The 13276-nt window shown below is 39.9% G+C and overlaps 1 protein-coding gene across 4 annotated transcripts in view; it reads left to right on the forward strand.

The window, feature by feature from the left end:
- Positions 1–13276, forward strand: part of VPS39 (VPS39 subunit of HOPS complex) — a 31790-nt gene that overhangs the window by 3592 nt on the left and 14922 nt on the right. For 2 of the 4 annotated variants that reach the window (XM_088670278.1, XM_088670287.1), the window contains exons 2-13: positions 1323–1388; positions 3097–3123; positions 3537–3601; positions 5474–5516; positions 6320–6414; positions 7022–7120; positions 7616–7708; positions 8560–8743; positions 10389–10509; positions 10693–10813; positions 12172–12301; positions 13028–13170. In XM_088670278.1, the coding sequence (XP_088526404.1) occupies positions 1323–1388; positions 3097–3123; positions 3537–3601; positions 5474–5516; positions 6320–6414; positions 7022–7120; positions 7616–7708; positions 8560–8743; positions 10389–10509; positions 10693–10813; positions 12172–12301; positions 13028–13170 (1187 nt within the window). The remainder of the gene's footprint in view (positions 1–1322; positions 1389–3096; positions 3124–3536; positions 3602–5473; positions 5517–6319; positions 6415–7021; positions 7121–7615; positions 7709–8559; positions 8744–10388; positions 10510–10692; positions 10814–12171; positions 12302–13027; positions 13171–13276) is intronic. The other 2 variants (XM_060274563.2, XM_060274583.2) reach the window with 1 other exon arrangement.

Consider the following 13276-nt stretch of genomic DNA (forward strand, 5'->3'; position numbering starts at 1 on the left):
TGTACAAAATTAATAATGCTGAAAATGCTCTTAGAGCACGCAGAATTTTCTGGAATTATTATTATGTTTTGTGTATATGTTTGCCAAGAGGAAAATAATTTGTGGCAATATTTTATGATACAGATGATTATAAATGATTTGCATGTCTTTAAATATACGGTAAGTGTGTGCTTTTCAGTTGGCAGTACTATTTGCATAGCACCTAATAAGATACTTTTGGGCCTCAACTTATACATTAAGCATTAGCAAGACTTGCTTGCTACACATACTGTTAAAGGAAGAAGCTTTTTGGGCCAGATTCGGGTATGACATTTTAGTCAAGAAACATGCATGATAAAGACAAGTCTTGCTTTGTTCATCAACATTTATTACTAGCAGTTCAATTAAAAACAAGTGCATAGTAATAGTAATTTATCTTGTTAAATAATCTATTTTACAAAGATAATCTAAATATCAGTGGATATCTGGGGATGGTGATATCCAGCCAATTTTTAAATACTGCTTGGGACAAAGACTGTTGCATCTTCAGAAAAGAATTCCTGCAGCATAGCCCCCCTTCAATTATGACTTGTGAGCTTTTTAATGGTAAACAGGAGTTTATTTTCTTCACCATATTCTAAGCAATGAACTTTTAAAATGAAAGCCAGAATTTTAACAAAGGCTGTAGTTCTTATCAGGCACACTTGGTATTGATGTGTGTTTTTTGGAAAATTTTGAATTGTAAAATTTCCTAATCCCCCTCCCACCACAACACACTAATTGGTATCGGCTTTAAACAGAATTCAAAGTTGATACAGTTACTCTTTTGTACTGTATAAATAAACAGAATATTAAAATAACACAAATGTTATTTTTTGTACTGTATAACATATACAGTATATAAAAAAGAATAACAAAAAATGAAATGCTTGATTTAGGGGAAAAAAATCAATGATGGGCACTTAGGCTGCCATCATGTACATGCTTTTCCTGGAAGAAAGCCCAGCTGAAGTTAGAGGGACTTGTATCTGAGTAAAAATGCATGGGATTTAAACAAATTTAAAGCTTTGCTTGCAAATACTTTTATTGGAATGCTCATATAAATACATCTAGAAATAGTATGCCTTTCTCTTATATTGTTCATACTTTAAAGGGAAAATCAAAGGTTTTAAAAATTGTTGACATGTTAATTTTAGTGTTTCCAAAGAACTGTGTGGAAGTTTCCACTCCAATGTTTATTCATTAGAACTTCCCAGTATGAAATGTAAGGGTTACATAAATTATGCATAGATGGAAGAAATGTGATCTTACTTCAATTTATAAAATGTTTGTTTTTATTGCAGAGGAATGGCTCCTCGTTGGGACAAAACAAGGCCACCTTCTTCTTTACAGAATTCGAAAGGAAACTGGTGGGTGTGGGAAAAAATTAGCCAAGTTTCTGTAAGCCCTTGCAGCATGTGCAATGGAGCACGTTTGTTTAACTGTATTTTAGGGTGGGTTTACACGGTTTTCTGTGCTGTGCTTGGTGGCAATGAGAGTGTGTGCAGGAGCCTGATACTCACATAAGAACCACACTGTATAAAGCTTAAATACTAGAGACTGCATTGACTGCCCCTAGATGTCATAGGGTTCCTGCAGCATTTCTAGTTTCCCTTTCTATGGGAACTTCAACAGACCCAAATCCTTAAAAACATGTGTAACTAATGGCATAACTTTGAAAGCTGAAGTAGGTCAGTAGTTGACTTGCACAATCTGATAGCAGTGAGGGCCAAACTTGCTGTGAAGATAATCACACAACTGACGGTTACATGACTGTTTTTTATTTAGTTAAAAACAGGCGAGGGAGATGAATGATTTCCACCTCTCCTGCCCATACATTCTGTCACTGAATAGATCAGGTTGCAAGTTACAGGACAGTTTAATAAAGAACTATAAGTAGTACATCCTAGGTCAGCTGTGTGCCTCATCTTTTGGGTGGTTTATGGGGCTTTCACTGGAGGTGGACTCTTCTTCCTGTCATCTGCCATGTATTGAGTTAAGATTCCTGCATTACAGAGGGTTGAACTAGATGACCCTCAGGGCCCCTTCTAACTACAATTCTGTGATTCTGTTTTTGACTGTATTTCAGGACAAGGTATAGGATTTAAGGGAGCATAAAGCTCAGATAGAGCTGTTGTGTGCAAAACCCAACCTATATAACCTATGGTATGATTTAGAATGGAAAAGCAAAAACAAAACAACACCTACATTTTGGCTCACTGGTGCATTAGCAGCAGTCCTTTCCTCAATTGTTGTCCCAAGTCCAGATAGACTGAATGCCAGTTCTTACAACCTCTTTTGAAGTGGAAGAATTGCTTCAGAGTAACCTTCCTTCCGCAGTTTTCAGTGATGGTGTAGTTTTGTGAGAGCATCCCCACAATACATTTTCCAGTATTATACTGGAAAATTACACAGTTGCACGAGCAGTCTAAATTTACAGGGTTGTTGCCTCTGTGCTGGCAGAAGTGCCTCTGTGCTGGCAGAAGTTCCCATTATCCCTGACCACTGGTCCTGTTAGTTAGGGATCATGGGTGTTGTAGGCCAAAACATCTGGGGATGCCTGACTTGGACCATTGCTCCATCTAGCTCAGAGTATTATATACTCTGACTGGCGGCCGCTCTCCAGACTTTCAGATGAGAAGATACAAAGAAGGGAAAGGCAAGGGCAGACAGCTGAGGAGATGAATGCAATAAATGAGGCCAACAGGGAATGATGGCGAGCAAATGCAGTTATGTGCACTTAGGCTTCATTTTGGTTAAAGGTGTTACTAATGAATGCAAGTAATGGCGGGGTGGCCCAATGGACATGAATTGGGAGTTGACATTTTAACCTGTTCCTCAGGAAAGTTATGAAAACGGGAAGTGAGCCTGGGGTGCTGCTTTTTCCTGCTCTGGGCAGCACCAGTACCATCTTGGAGAAGCCATTTTTCTAGCTTTGCAGAAAAAGACATGATTCTTTTTTAAAAAACAATTTATTCTCAAACCACCTTAGCCAGTCTGTTCCAGTCAAATCATGATAGTTTTCAGTTGCTCTTGTCTCACTTGGTAAATTTCTCCCCCTTTTTGCATCAACATCAGGAGAGGTTACGACATCAGAAAGTGGCTGTAAGTTTGTATCCATAAACCTTTAAACCCTTGTGGTGAAGTGTTTTTATTCTTTGTCCCTCTTGCGATACTCCCTACAATTTTATTTGCTAGTGGCTGATGTAGTGATAAAGGGTGCTGGGGGCTTGCCTTTTCCTGAACTAGATTTTTGAAGTCTTTTGTTAAATCCCTTTCGTCCATGAGATGACAATGCCCAGTTTACTGGTGGGGTAATTGGATATGCTGTAATGTATAATTGCTCTTTTTGTTGTTGTTGTTGCAAACTTCAGGTGGACATGTGAGACTTGCATCTCCTCTAAACTGATAGCAGAACTTTGTGGGATATTTTTCCTTAGCTGATGAAATACGTGTTGATGAAATAGTTAACGTGAAAGGTATCTGTAGTCTAAAAGAATCCCTTTGCTGTCTGGTAGGTTGCAACAGATTTGAAGTGACATTAGAGAAGTCAAACAAGAACTTCTCCAAGAAGATTCAGCAGGTACATTGGATATCTCTGGACCCATCTAAAATCATAAGAGACATTTGACTGAAGTCAAGACTTCATTTTACTGGGGTGGGGTGAGATGGAAATTGTTGTGCTACTGAACTTGTCTTCTCTTACAATACAGTGGTACCTCGGTTTACAAACACAATTGGTTCCGGAAGTCTGTACTTAACCTGAAGCGTACTTAAGTAAAAGTAATGGAAAGTGGATTAATCTGTTCCAGACGGGTCCGCGGAGTACTCAACCTGAAGCATATTTAACCCGAGGTATGAGTGTAATTGGTTCCGGAAGTCCATATTTAACCTGAAGCGTACTTAACCTGAAGCATACTTAACCTGAAGCGAACTTTCCCATTGAAAGTAATGGAAAGTGGATTAATCTGTTCCAGACGGGTCTGCGAAGTACTTAAACTGAAAATACTCAAACTGAGGCATACTTAAACCGAGGTATGACTGTATTGGCCTTTGCTGCAGCAACCCTAATGTGTGTAGCTGCCATAAGTCTTGTAGAGTTCCACTCACTTAAATGTGTTTGGGGTTCCTGTAATAAAATCAGAGACACTACTTCAAAGACATTTGGGAAATTGCAGTACATGCCTCTTGGCATAACAGCACCAATGCAGAATGGAAGTTGCTGCAGCCTTGTGCTTTCAAGTGACTAGCTTTTTCTGAGGAGCTTATTATATTTATATCCTGCTGTGCAGCCAAGATAGGGTCCCAGAGCAGCTTACAAAATGCACACAAAGCTACAACTAGAATAGGGGATATGGGGAGGTATGCCCTAATATTCTGGTCTTCTGCACTTGATGACATAAGCCTGATTTGCACATATAAGACTATGCCATGGTGTTTTTAGCCAAATGTGGCTTGTTTGAAGGTTTGAACCTTTATCGACCTGGCTTATACCAACTATATTTTGGCACTATATCCAAAACTAATGGCCTTGTTTAACTATGGTTTGTTTGGCTACACATTTCAAGTACCCAAAACAGAGGCATGATGCTAGAGGAGTAAAGGGGGAAATCAAGCATTTGAGAAGCAAGCCATGGCTGCTTTCCTCATATGGAAGTGAATTTATGGTGTTTTTTTAAACAAACAAAAAACCCACAGCTTAGTTTTATGTGCAGACATAGCCACTATCAATATTCCTTTCAGGAAAAGAAAGCAGAAGGACTTGGGCTGGTTAATGGTAAAGATGTCAACCCAAATAAACAGCTCCTTTGTTAAGCTACAAAGTCTGTTAATTAACATTTAATTAAAAACCTTACATAATAAACTAGAATATTTTGAGGGAGCGAAACAGCCTATTTTGAGCAACTGTTCTTATAAAAGCTTACTGTGTTGGTGCTCATTCCTTTTTCCGGCCTGCTGAATAATAAACAGCAATGGTGTGATTTTCTTTTGGGGTTTTCGTTCCTATTTGCATATGCTTTGTTCCTTGTGGAACTCAATCCTTTGTTGCTGGCTGGAATCTTAAGAATTATAACTGGCTTATAATGCCTTAATAGCTGCATTTGGATATAGCACTAAACCATAGTTCTCCTCTCCAAGTAAATGCACTATTATTTATATATGCTAAGCAATGGTATATATGCTAAGCAAAATTGTTGTGCCTATTAAACTATAAATATATTTTTATATAGTTCAAGAAACGTCTTGGGAGTTCATGTTGAAATGGTATTTATTGCCTGTAATGGAAGCTGTTAATGTCACCAGAAATATGACTATCGCTGCTAGGTTACTCTGCTAGAAGTTGATAGCTTGCATATAAATTGATTTTAATTTCAGTCCCTTTCTGTTAAGTAAGATTCATTTCTAGCAAAGGTTTGCCTGCAACTTATTTACAACATTATCATTATTTTTGTAGATCCATGTTGTGTCCCAGTTCAAAATTTTGGTCAGTTTATTAGGTAAGTGAATTCACAGCATTATGTTTTGAGACAGAGTAATTGAAGCTGCAATCTTATGCATCTCTTACTTCAGAGTAAGCTCCATTAAACTCAATAGGACTTACTTATGGGTATGCATAGGATACACATGCATAGGATTGTGTTGTTATTCATCTGAGCATGGTTATCCTTGATCTCCTTTGTTTATGTTGCAAGTCTTTCTCTTAAGACCCTTGTGTCTTTTCTCCCACATACATGGAATGTTTTTCTCTGCATTCTGACATAGAGGAGATTGCATTAGCTTACTTTATATCTTTGCCACCCACCTATTTTTAAAACAAGTTAAGTCTTGTCTCCTGCTGATAAGATTTGTAGAATTTGTAGCGCATAATTCTGTGAATACTGCAGACATGCATCAATGAGGTCTTTGGCAACGCAATGTACCTTTGAATTGGCAAGACATCTGAGAGATGTTTGCAAAATTGTGTCCAAACACTTACCCGTGTTTCTCCAAAAATTAGACACAGTCTTATATTTATTTTTCCTCAAAAACCCCCCACTGTGGCTTTATTTTCAGGGGATGTTTTATTTTTTTCCCTCCTCCTCCTGCTGCGGCCGGCATTGCTGCTGCGCCTATCACTATGTCTTATTTTCGGGGTATGGCTTATATTCCTTGAATGCTTAAAAATCATGCTACGGCTTATTTTATGGCTACGTCTTATTTTCAGAGAAACAGGGAATTAGCCCATTTCTCTGTTTTCAAATTTAAAATAGTTATGAGGGCATGTGGAATTACAATAATGTTCCTGTCTTGTTCCAAACAGAAAACAACATTTACGTTCATGACCTGTTGACATTTCAGCAGATCACAACAGTTTCCAAGGCGAAGGGTGCAACTCTCTTCACCTGTGACCTGAAGGCAAGTATTAGAAGATTGCATGCCTTATACAATCTTGAAAAGGGGATTTACTGTGAGATCTTGGTGTGTGAAATTAAAAATGAACAGAATATTGTCCTCAATAAAGGCTGGTTTCATGAGAGGAAATTTCTATAGTTTTTAAATACCAAGAGCACATGAAACGGAACGGCTTAGGGAGCTGGGTATGTTTAGCCTGGAGAAGAGAAGGTTAAGGGGTGATATGATAACCATGTTCAAATATATAAAAGGATGTCATATAGAGGAGGGAGAAAGGTTGTTTTCTGCTGCTCCAGAGAAGCGGACACGGAGCAACGGATTCAAACTACAAGAAAGAAAATTCCACCTAAACATTAGGAAGAACTTCCTGACAGTAAGAGCTGTTCGGCAGTGGAATTTGCTGCCAAGGAGTGTGGTGGAGTCTCCTTCTTTGGAGGTCTTTAAGCAGAGGCTTGACAGCCATCTGTCAGGAATGCTTTGATGGTGTTTCCTGCTTGGCAGGGGGTTGGACTGGATGGCCCTTGTGGTCTCTTCCAACTCTATGATTCTATGAATGTACTTGATGAAGTGCCTTCCACACTAATACATAGAGAACTATTTTTTTTCACAGCACTCTGCCACAGGTGAAGAGGTCTTGAGGATGTGTGTGGCAGTGAAAAAGAAGCTCCAGCTGTATTACTGGAAGGACAGAGAGTTCTACGAGCTGCAGGTTTGTTTAGTACTTGTTTTTAAGATGTAATACATTTTAGTGCTTGGGCACCTGAATGCAAGCCTTCAGTCTATCTGGTATTAAAGGCCTCCTCACTTATGGTTAATTCAGATGTACTGCTTTTTTTCTTCATGGAAAAGAGGGCAGCTATCTAGTGTTTTGTTCATGGATCTTCGCTGCGAAATTCATATGGATTTTGCTTTCCCTCAAAACATGTTAAAGGTGTAAGGGAAGGGAGAGAGTATGTTGGCCTTGGGCTTGGATGAGATGGTATAGGAAGGGATTTGAAGTTGTTTGTGTCTTTGTTTAGAGGATAGATTTCAAATGCTACCGTATTTAGTTTCTGTTAAAGCAGCTTGCTTTGCCGAGTAGATAATTGAGATGGCAATACAGACAAGCAAGGGATATTGCTATGCAGATATGTATAAAACAGTTTTAAAACACTATAAAAACAGTTATCTGAGTAACTAGACCTTTTCTTTTCTTGATCTCCAGGGAGACTTCAGTGTGCCAGATGTACCCAAGTCAATGGCATGGTGTGAAGATTCAATCTGTGTGGGTTTCAAGAGGGACTATTATCTAATAAGGGTAAGAGAGAGTTTAGACTAAGTCAGAATAATAAAGGTTGATTTTCTTCGGATTCAGTGAAGATGAGAATAGACTGTGACTACAGTATGTTCTTGAAGCTATCAACATGAGTCAGACCAAACTGCGGGAGGCAGTGGAAGACAGGAGTGCCTGGCGTGCTCTGGTCCATGGAGTTACGAAGAGTCGGACACGACTAAACGACTAAACAACAACAGCAACAAAGTATGAACTACTTGCATATAATTAAGGCTGCAATTCTATGCAGGCTTCTTTGGGAGCAAGTCCCATTAAACCTAATGAGAGTTAATTCCAAGTAAACATGCGTAGGATTGCTCTGTAAGGCCATATTTACACCATATGTTTAATGTGCTATGATACCACTAAAGCAAGCCACGACTTCACCAAAAGAATTCTGGAAGCTGTAGTTTGTTAAGAGTGCCAAAAGTTGTTAGGAGTCCCTTTCCCTCACAGAGCTACAATTCCCAGAGTTCTCAGGGAAGAGGGATTGATGGTTAAGCCTCCCTGGAAATTGTAGCTTGAGGAAGGAAAGGGGTTTACTAACACCTCTCAGCACCCTTAACACAGACTACAGCTCCCAGGATTCTTTGGGGGAAGCCATGACTGTTTAAAGTGGTATCACTGTGTGAATGTGGTAGCCTCAATGGAAGTTAGTTATGTTTGGGAGTTCTCAAAGGCGTATGTTGGTACTGGAACTGCAGGGTTTTTAAGTGAAGTAATCTTGGTGGATGGGCTGCTGAAAGGAGAGACTATTTTCCTTCCTCTAATGATAAAAATCAGTCTAATGTAGCTATTCTGTAAGGATTGACTGGCTTTGATTATTCCTTTTGCAGGTGGATGGTAAAGGTTCCATCAAAGAACTCTTCCCCACAGGAAAGCAGCTTGAGCCACTGGTAGCCCCTTTGGCAGATGGGAAAGTTGCTGTAGGCCAGGACGATCTTACTGTTGTATTAAATGAAGAAGGAACTTGTACACAGAAATGTGCCTTGAACTGGACAGATATCCCAATAGCCATGGGTGAGAACTAGATATTCGTATAGTAATAATATATATATATATATATATATATATATATATATATATATATATATATGTTCCCCCTGCATGCGCGGAGGTCACAACCTTGCTCCATAATTGCTGAATCAAATTGCATCAAATTAGGACAAAGCGTACCTTGCCCATCAGGGAGGGATCTAGTGTAAAGTTTTTTTCAAAAAACCACACCTTTCACACCTAAAATAATGATTAAACACAAAAAATTTGGCGCCCAAATTAGACATCAGCAGCAGAAGGTCTGGAGACTCCAGCAGCATCCAATAGAAAGACAGATCGCACGCTGCTGCCTCCAAAGCCGCGCCACCAGATGACATCAAAAAATTCCACAGCAACCAACTGAAAACAGGCCTTTTGCAGCAACAAGGCCCAACATTGCCCAGCAGACCGAATAGGCCACAGCAGACTAAGCCGCTTTCCAGAGTAGGCCAAGTGGAGGTTGGGGCCTGCCTGGGGGGGATGGGGGGACCGGATAGGGGGCAGGGATATGTAATGGGTCAGAACAGGGTGGGGGGAAAACACAGGGATGAAACCTGCCCTCTCCACAGTATCTCACCTCGGCTTTGCAGACTAGGCCACTTTCCATACTAGGCCAAGTGGAGGTAGGGGCCTGCCTGGGTGGGGGGATGGGGGGTGAATAGGTCATAGGTTGGGACAGGGTGGGCCCAGTCACAGGGATGAACCGGGGGATGGGGGGGAGAAGGGACAGAACAGGGTGGGGGGAGACACAGGGATGCGCCTATGTAACCATAGCACACAAAAAACAGGGGGACTCTGAAGGTGAGGGGAGTCTGAAGTGGGACTCTGAGGCTCCATTTAACAAACAGCCACCGCAACGCGTGGCAGGGCCAACTAGTAATAATAATAAATAAATAATTTCTACCCCACCTATCTGACTGGGTTTTCCCAGCCACTCTGGGTAGCTTTCAACAGAACATTAAAAACAGGATAAAACTTCAAACATTATAAACTTCCCTAAACAGGGCTGCCTTCAGATTTCTTCTAAAAGTCAGATAGTTGTTTATTTCCTTGACATCTGATGGGAGGGCGTTCCACAGGGTGGGCGCCACTGCCAAAGAGGACCTCTGCCTGGTTCCCTGTAACCTCACTTCTCACAGTGAGGGAACTGCCAGAAGGCCCCCAGCGCTGCACAAAAGGAATACCTAAGGTTATTATTTATTAATTTATGGTTGGATTTTTCTATGCAGGATATCCAATCAGTGCAGGGTAGTTGATGCGAAGACTAGATCTATTGCTTACAGATAAATGGAACATTAAGAACAGTTCCGAATGCAAGCACTAGGGGGCAACATAAAGGACACAGTGCCCAGTTGGAGCAGAACAATGATGCATGGGCAGAATGAAAGAGTGACTTATACTTGAAATGAAGTTTGGTTTCTTGGTTATGCCTTCTTTTCAGTTTTTTTGCCTCCCCCCCCCTTGCCTTAAAGTGGACCAATGGGGAGGGGCTTTTGAAAGGCTTAAAGGCATGAAAGTATAAAGCATGCTAATGCATAAAATGTAATAGATTCACTGTTTCCGAATGTAAATTTGGGGGATACTATTGTAGAACCATATGCTGTTGCTGACTGTTCCATTTTCAAAACAGAACATCAACCGCCGTACATTGTGGCAGTACTGCCAAGATATGTAGAGATTCGTACTTTTGAGCCCCGACTCCTAGTGCAGAGTATTGAGCTTCAGAGACCACGCTTCATTACTTCTGGAGGGTATGGAAGTTTCAGTTGCTTACTTTTTTCCTCCCATCTAAACTATAAATTCTAATCTTGTATATTATGCTTCTACTGAATTATTAATTTTTACATATTTATGAAGCGAAGGGGAGGTGGTAAGTCCTTTCATTTTATTATGATCATGTTGATAACCCAACTTCTTTCCTTTTTTCTTTTTAGTACAAATATTGTGTATGTGGCCAGCAATCATTTTGTTTGGCGTCTCATTCCGGTTTCCATTGCAACCCAGATCCAGCAGCTTCTTCAAGATAAGCAATTTGAACTGGCTCTGCAATTGGCAGTAAGTGGCAGGATGGAAGCATTTTGAATCTGTGTTGATTGATATCATCTGTAAGCTGCTACCTAGTAAAAGCTGCATCTAATACACAGCCTAAATCCTCTTGTTATTTGAGTGTCTTGGCATTAACTCCACAATTTAGCATTCATCTGGGTCTGATCAGCGTCTGGGGATGGGTGAGTGTATCGGAACCATGTATACATGATTTGCTACATGATGGAAGGAAGGGTGTATGTGTAAAAAAAAAAATGTGCAAGATATGTGCTTCTAGTATGTGTATTTATTTACAGTCCATGGCTCAAATTCCCTTGCTGTCCTGTTTAGTATAAGCCACTTTTGTGATAAAGAAACCTGCACGGGGAACATGTGACTTGCCTAAGGCAACTCTGTGACCTTTAGGTTTTTCAGAAATTAGCATAAATATTTGGTAGAACAATCAGTTGATTATCTCTTTCTTTCAAGATGATGCTATGCATTCCCTTTTTTCCAGATTTAGTGCTATGAAGTTTTTAACATGCAGTTTGTTTAGTTTAATATTGCATAAATATTTGTAACAGTTATACTTAGAATGAAATCTTGCGGTACAACTGCAAGATAAAGGAGTGGGGAAAGACTTCAATTATAACTTTTACTGGGTCAGCTGCTTATGAAGATGGGAAGATTTTGTGTTTCTGCTGAACGCTCTGAAGAATTTTGTACAGTTCAATACTTTCTTCCTAGAAGCATACTTGACCTGATAACAGACATTGTCTGAATTCCGACGTTATCTGTCTGTCAGAAACTGACATGGCAGATATTTCTGTCAACACAAAATGTTATTGATTGCATATACTTGGATTAAATAGCAGTTACTAACTGGAGGTTTTATCAACAAGCCCATGTTTCCTCCATGTAGTTTATGAATAACGGTGACTCTTTGTGCGAGTGCCAAGAGTTCTCTTTTAAACTGAAATGATATTTTTGGATTGCAAAAATGTTGTGGGGTCAAAAATACATGATGTGAGCAGTTTACATTGATGCCTGGGTGCAAGAACAAATTAGAATTCTCAGAAACAGTTGTCTGTATTTCTCCCTCATGTGTGCATGATTGAAACTGGATACATGCGATTCAGACTTGAGCTGCTCTTGTTACTGTATAAACATAGATAGAAACCTTGTTTCTTATACTGCAGCACATCCCTCTTTTTTTACTAGTATATATATTTTTTACTATTTCTGAGCAGTTTGCTTAAAACTCTGCTGATTTCAAGAGGCGCACAACCTTTACAGTAATGAATTTTCTCTTAAATACTGGAACTATCTTACATTGTTTAAGGAGTAACACTTCTTAAATCTTTTGCCTATTTTTGTACGTGTTTTAGGATATGAAGGATGACTCTGATACTGAAAAGCGACAACAAATCCATCATATTAAGAATCTGTATGCCTTCAACCTTTTCTGCCAAAAGCGCTTTGATGAATCCATGCAAGTCTTTGCCAAGCTTGGGACAGGTAAGTTAGTTGTGTAGCCTGGACTTAATAGACAGATCGGTATGGGAGATGGCTGTGACCTCTAAAGTCTTCAAAGCAGAATGGAAGCAGAATGATATTGCACTAGGTGGCATCCTAATGTCCACTGGAGAATGACCTCTCCTAAAACTGTTCATGTTGACCTCAAGATCAATAACAACTTAAATGACATCTACTTAATGGCAAATTCGCATGGCATTGGCTGTGGTCACTGGTCACACTGAAGGAAAGCAGCCTTTGGCTAGATATCAGGAAATGTGTTCTAAGGTCCCCATGTGGAAAGCCACTTGAAATTCTTACGCATGGCAAGTGTGAGGCTTCTGTTGCATGAGACATCCCTATAGCTCTGGTCTGACCAGGTTATATACTTTCAATCCACATAGTAATAAACTTTCAAATCTTATATCTCTACCACTCTCAATGGAGCTACCGTGGAAACATTTACATGGAAACATTTACCGTCGTCTCCCACATGATATCCAGTGTGTGAAAGCTGGCCATAAGAACAGTTGGCCAAGGGACCAGTTTGTTGATGGAAGCTGTGGAAATGTGAAATTTCTGCCTTCCAACTTCCAGTCTGAGATCCTTCATATTGTTTATGGTAACTTGTAACTGGAAACTTGGTAGTATTGAGTTTGAAAACGGAATACACTTTGAAGTATAGTTTGGAATTTTTGTGACTTAACTACAGTCATATATTTTGTTTAGATCCTACCCATGTCATGGGTCTCTATCCTGAACTGTTGCCCAGTGATTACAAGAAACAGCTGCAGTATCCCAACCCTGTTCCAGTTCTGTCTCCAGCAGAGCTGGAGAAAGCACACTTGGCACTTATAGACTACCTGACACAGGTAAGTGTTTAGCGGCTCATTGAGCATCCTATTTTTGGTAGTAGATGGTCATGTGACTGTTTTGACATTGCAGGACCTCCTGAAATGATTTTTCATGTGTTTTGGG

This window comes from Zootoca vivipara, chromosome 1 (genome assembly GCF_965207765.1).
Source record: "Zootoca vivipara chromosome 1, rZooViv2.hap1.1, whole genome shotgun sequence".
NCBI classification, from domain to species: domain Eukaryota; kingdom Metazoa; phylum Chordata; class Lepidosauria; order Squamata; family Lacertidae; genus Zootoca; species Zootoca vivipara.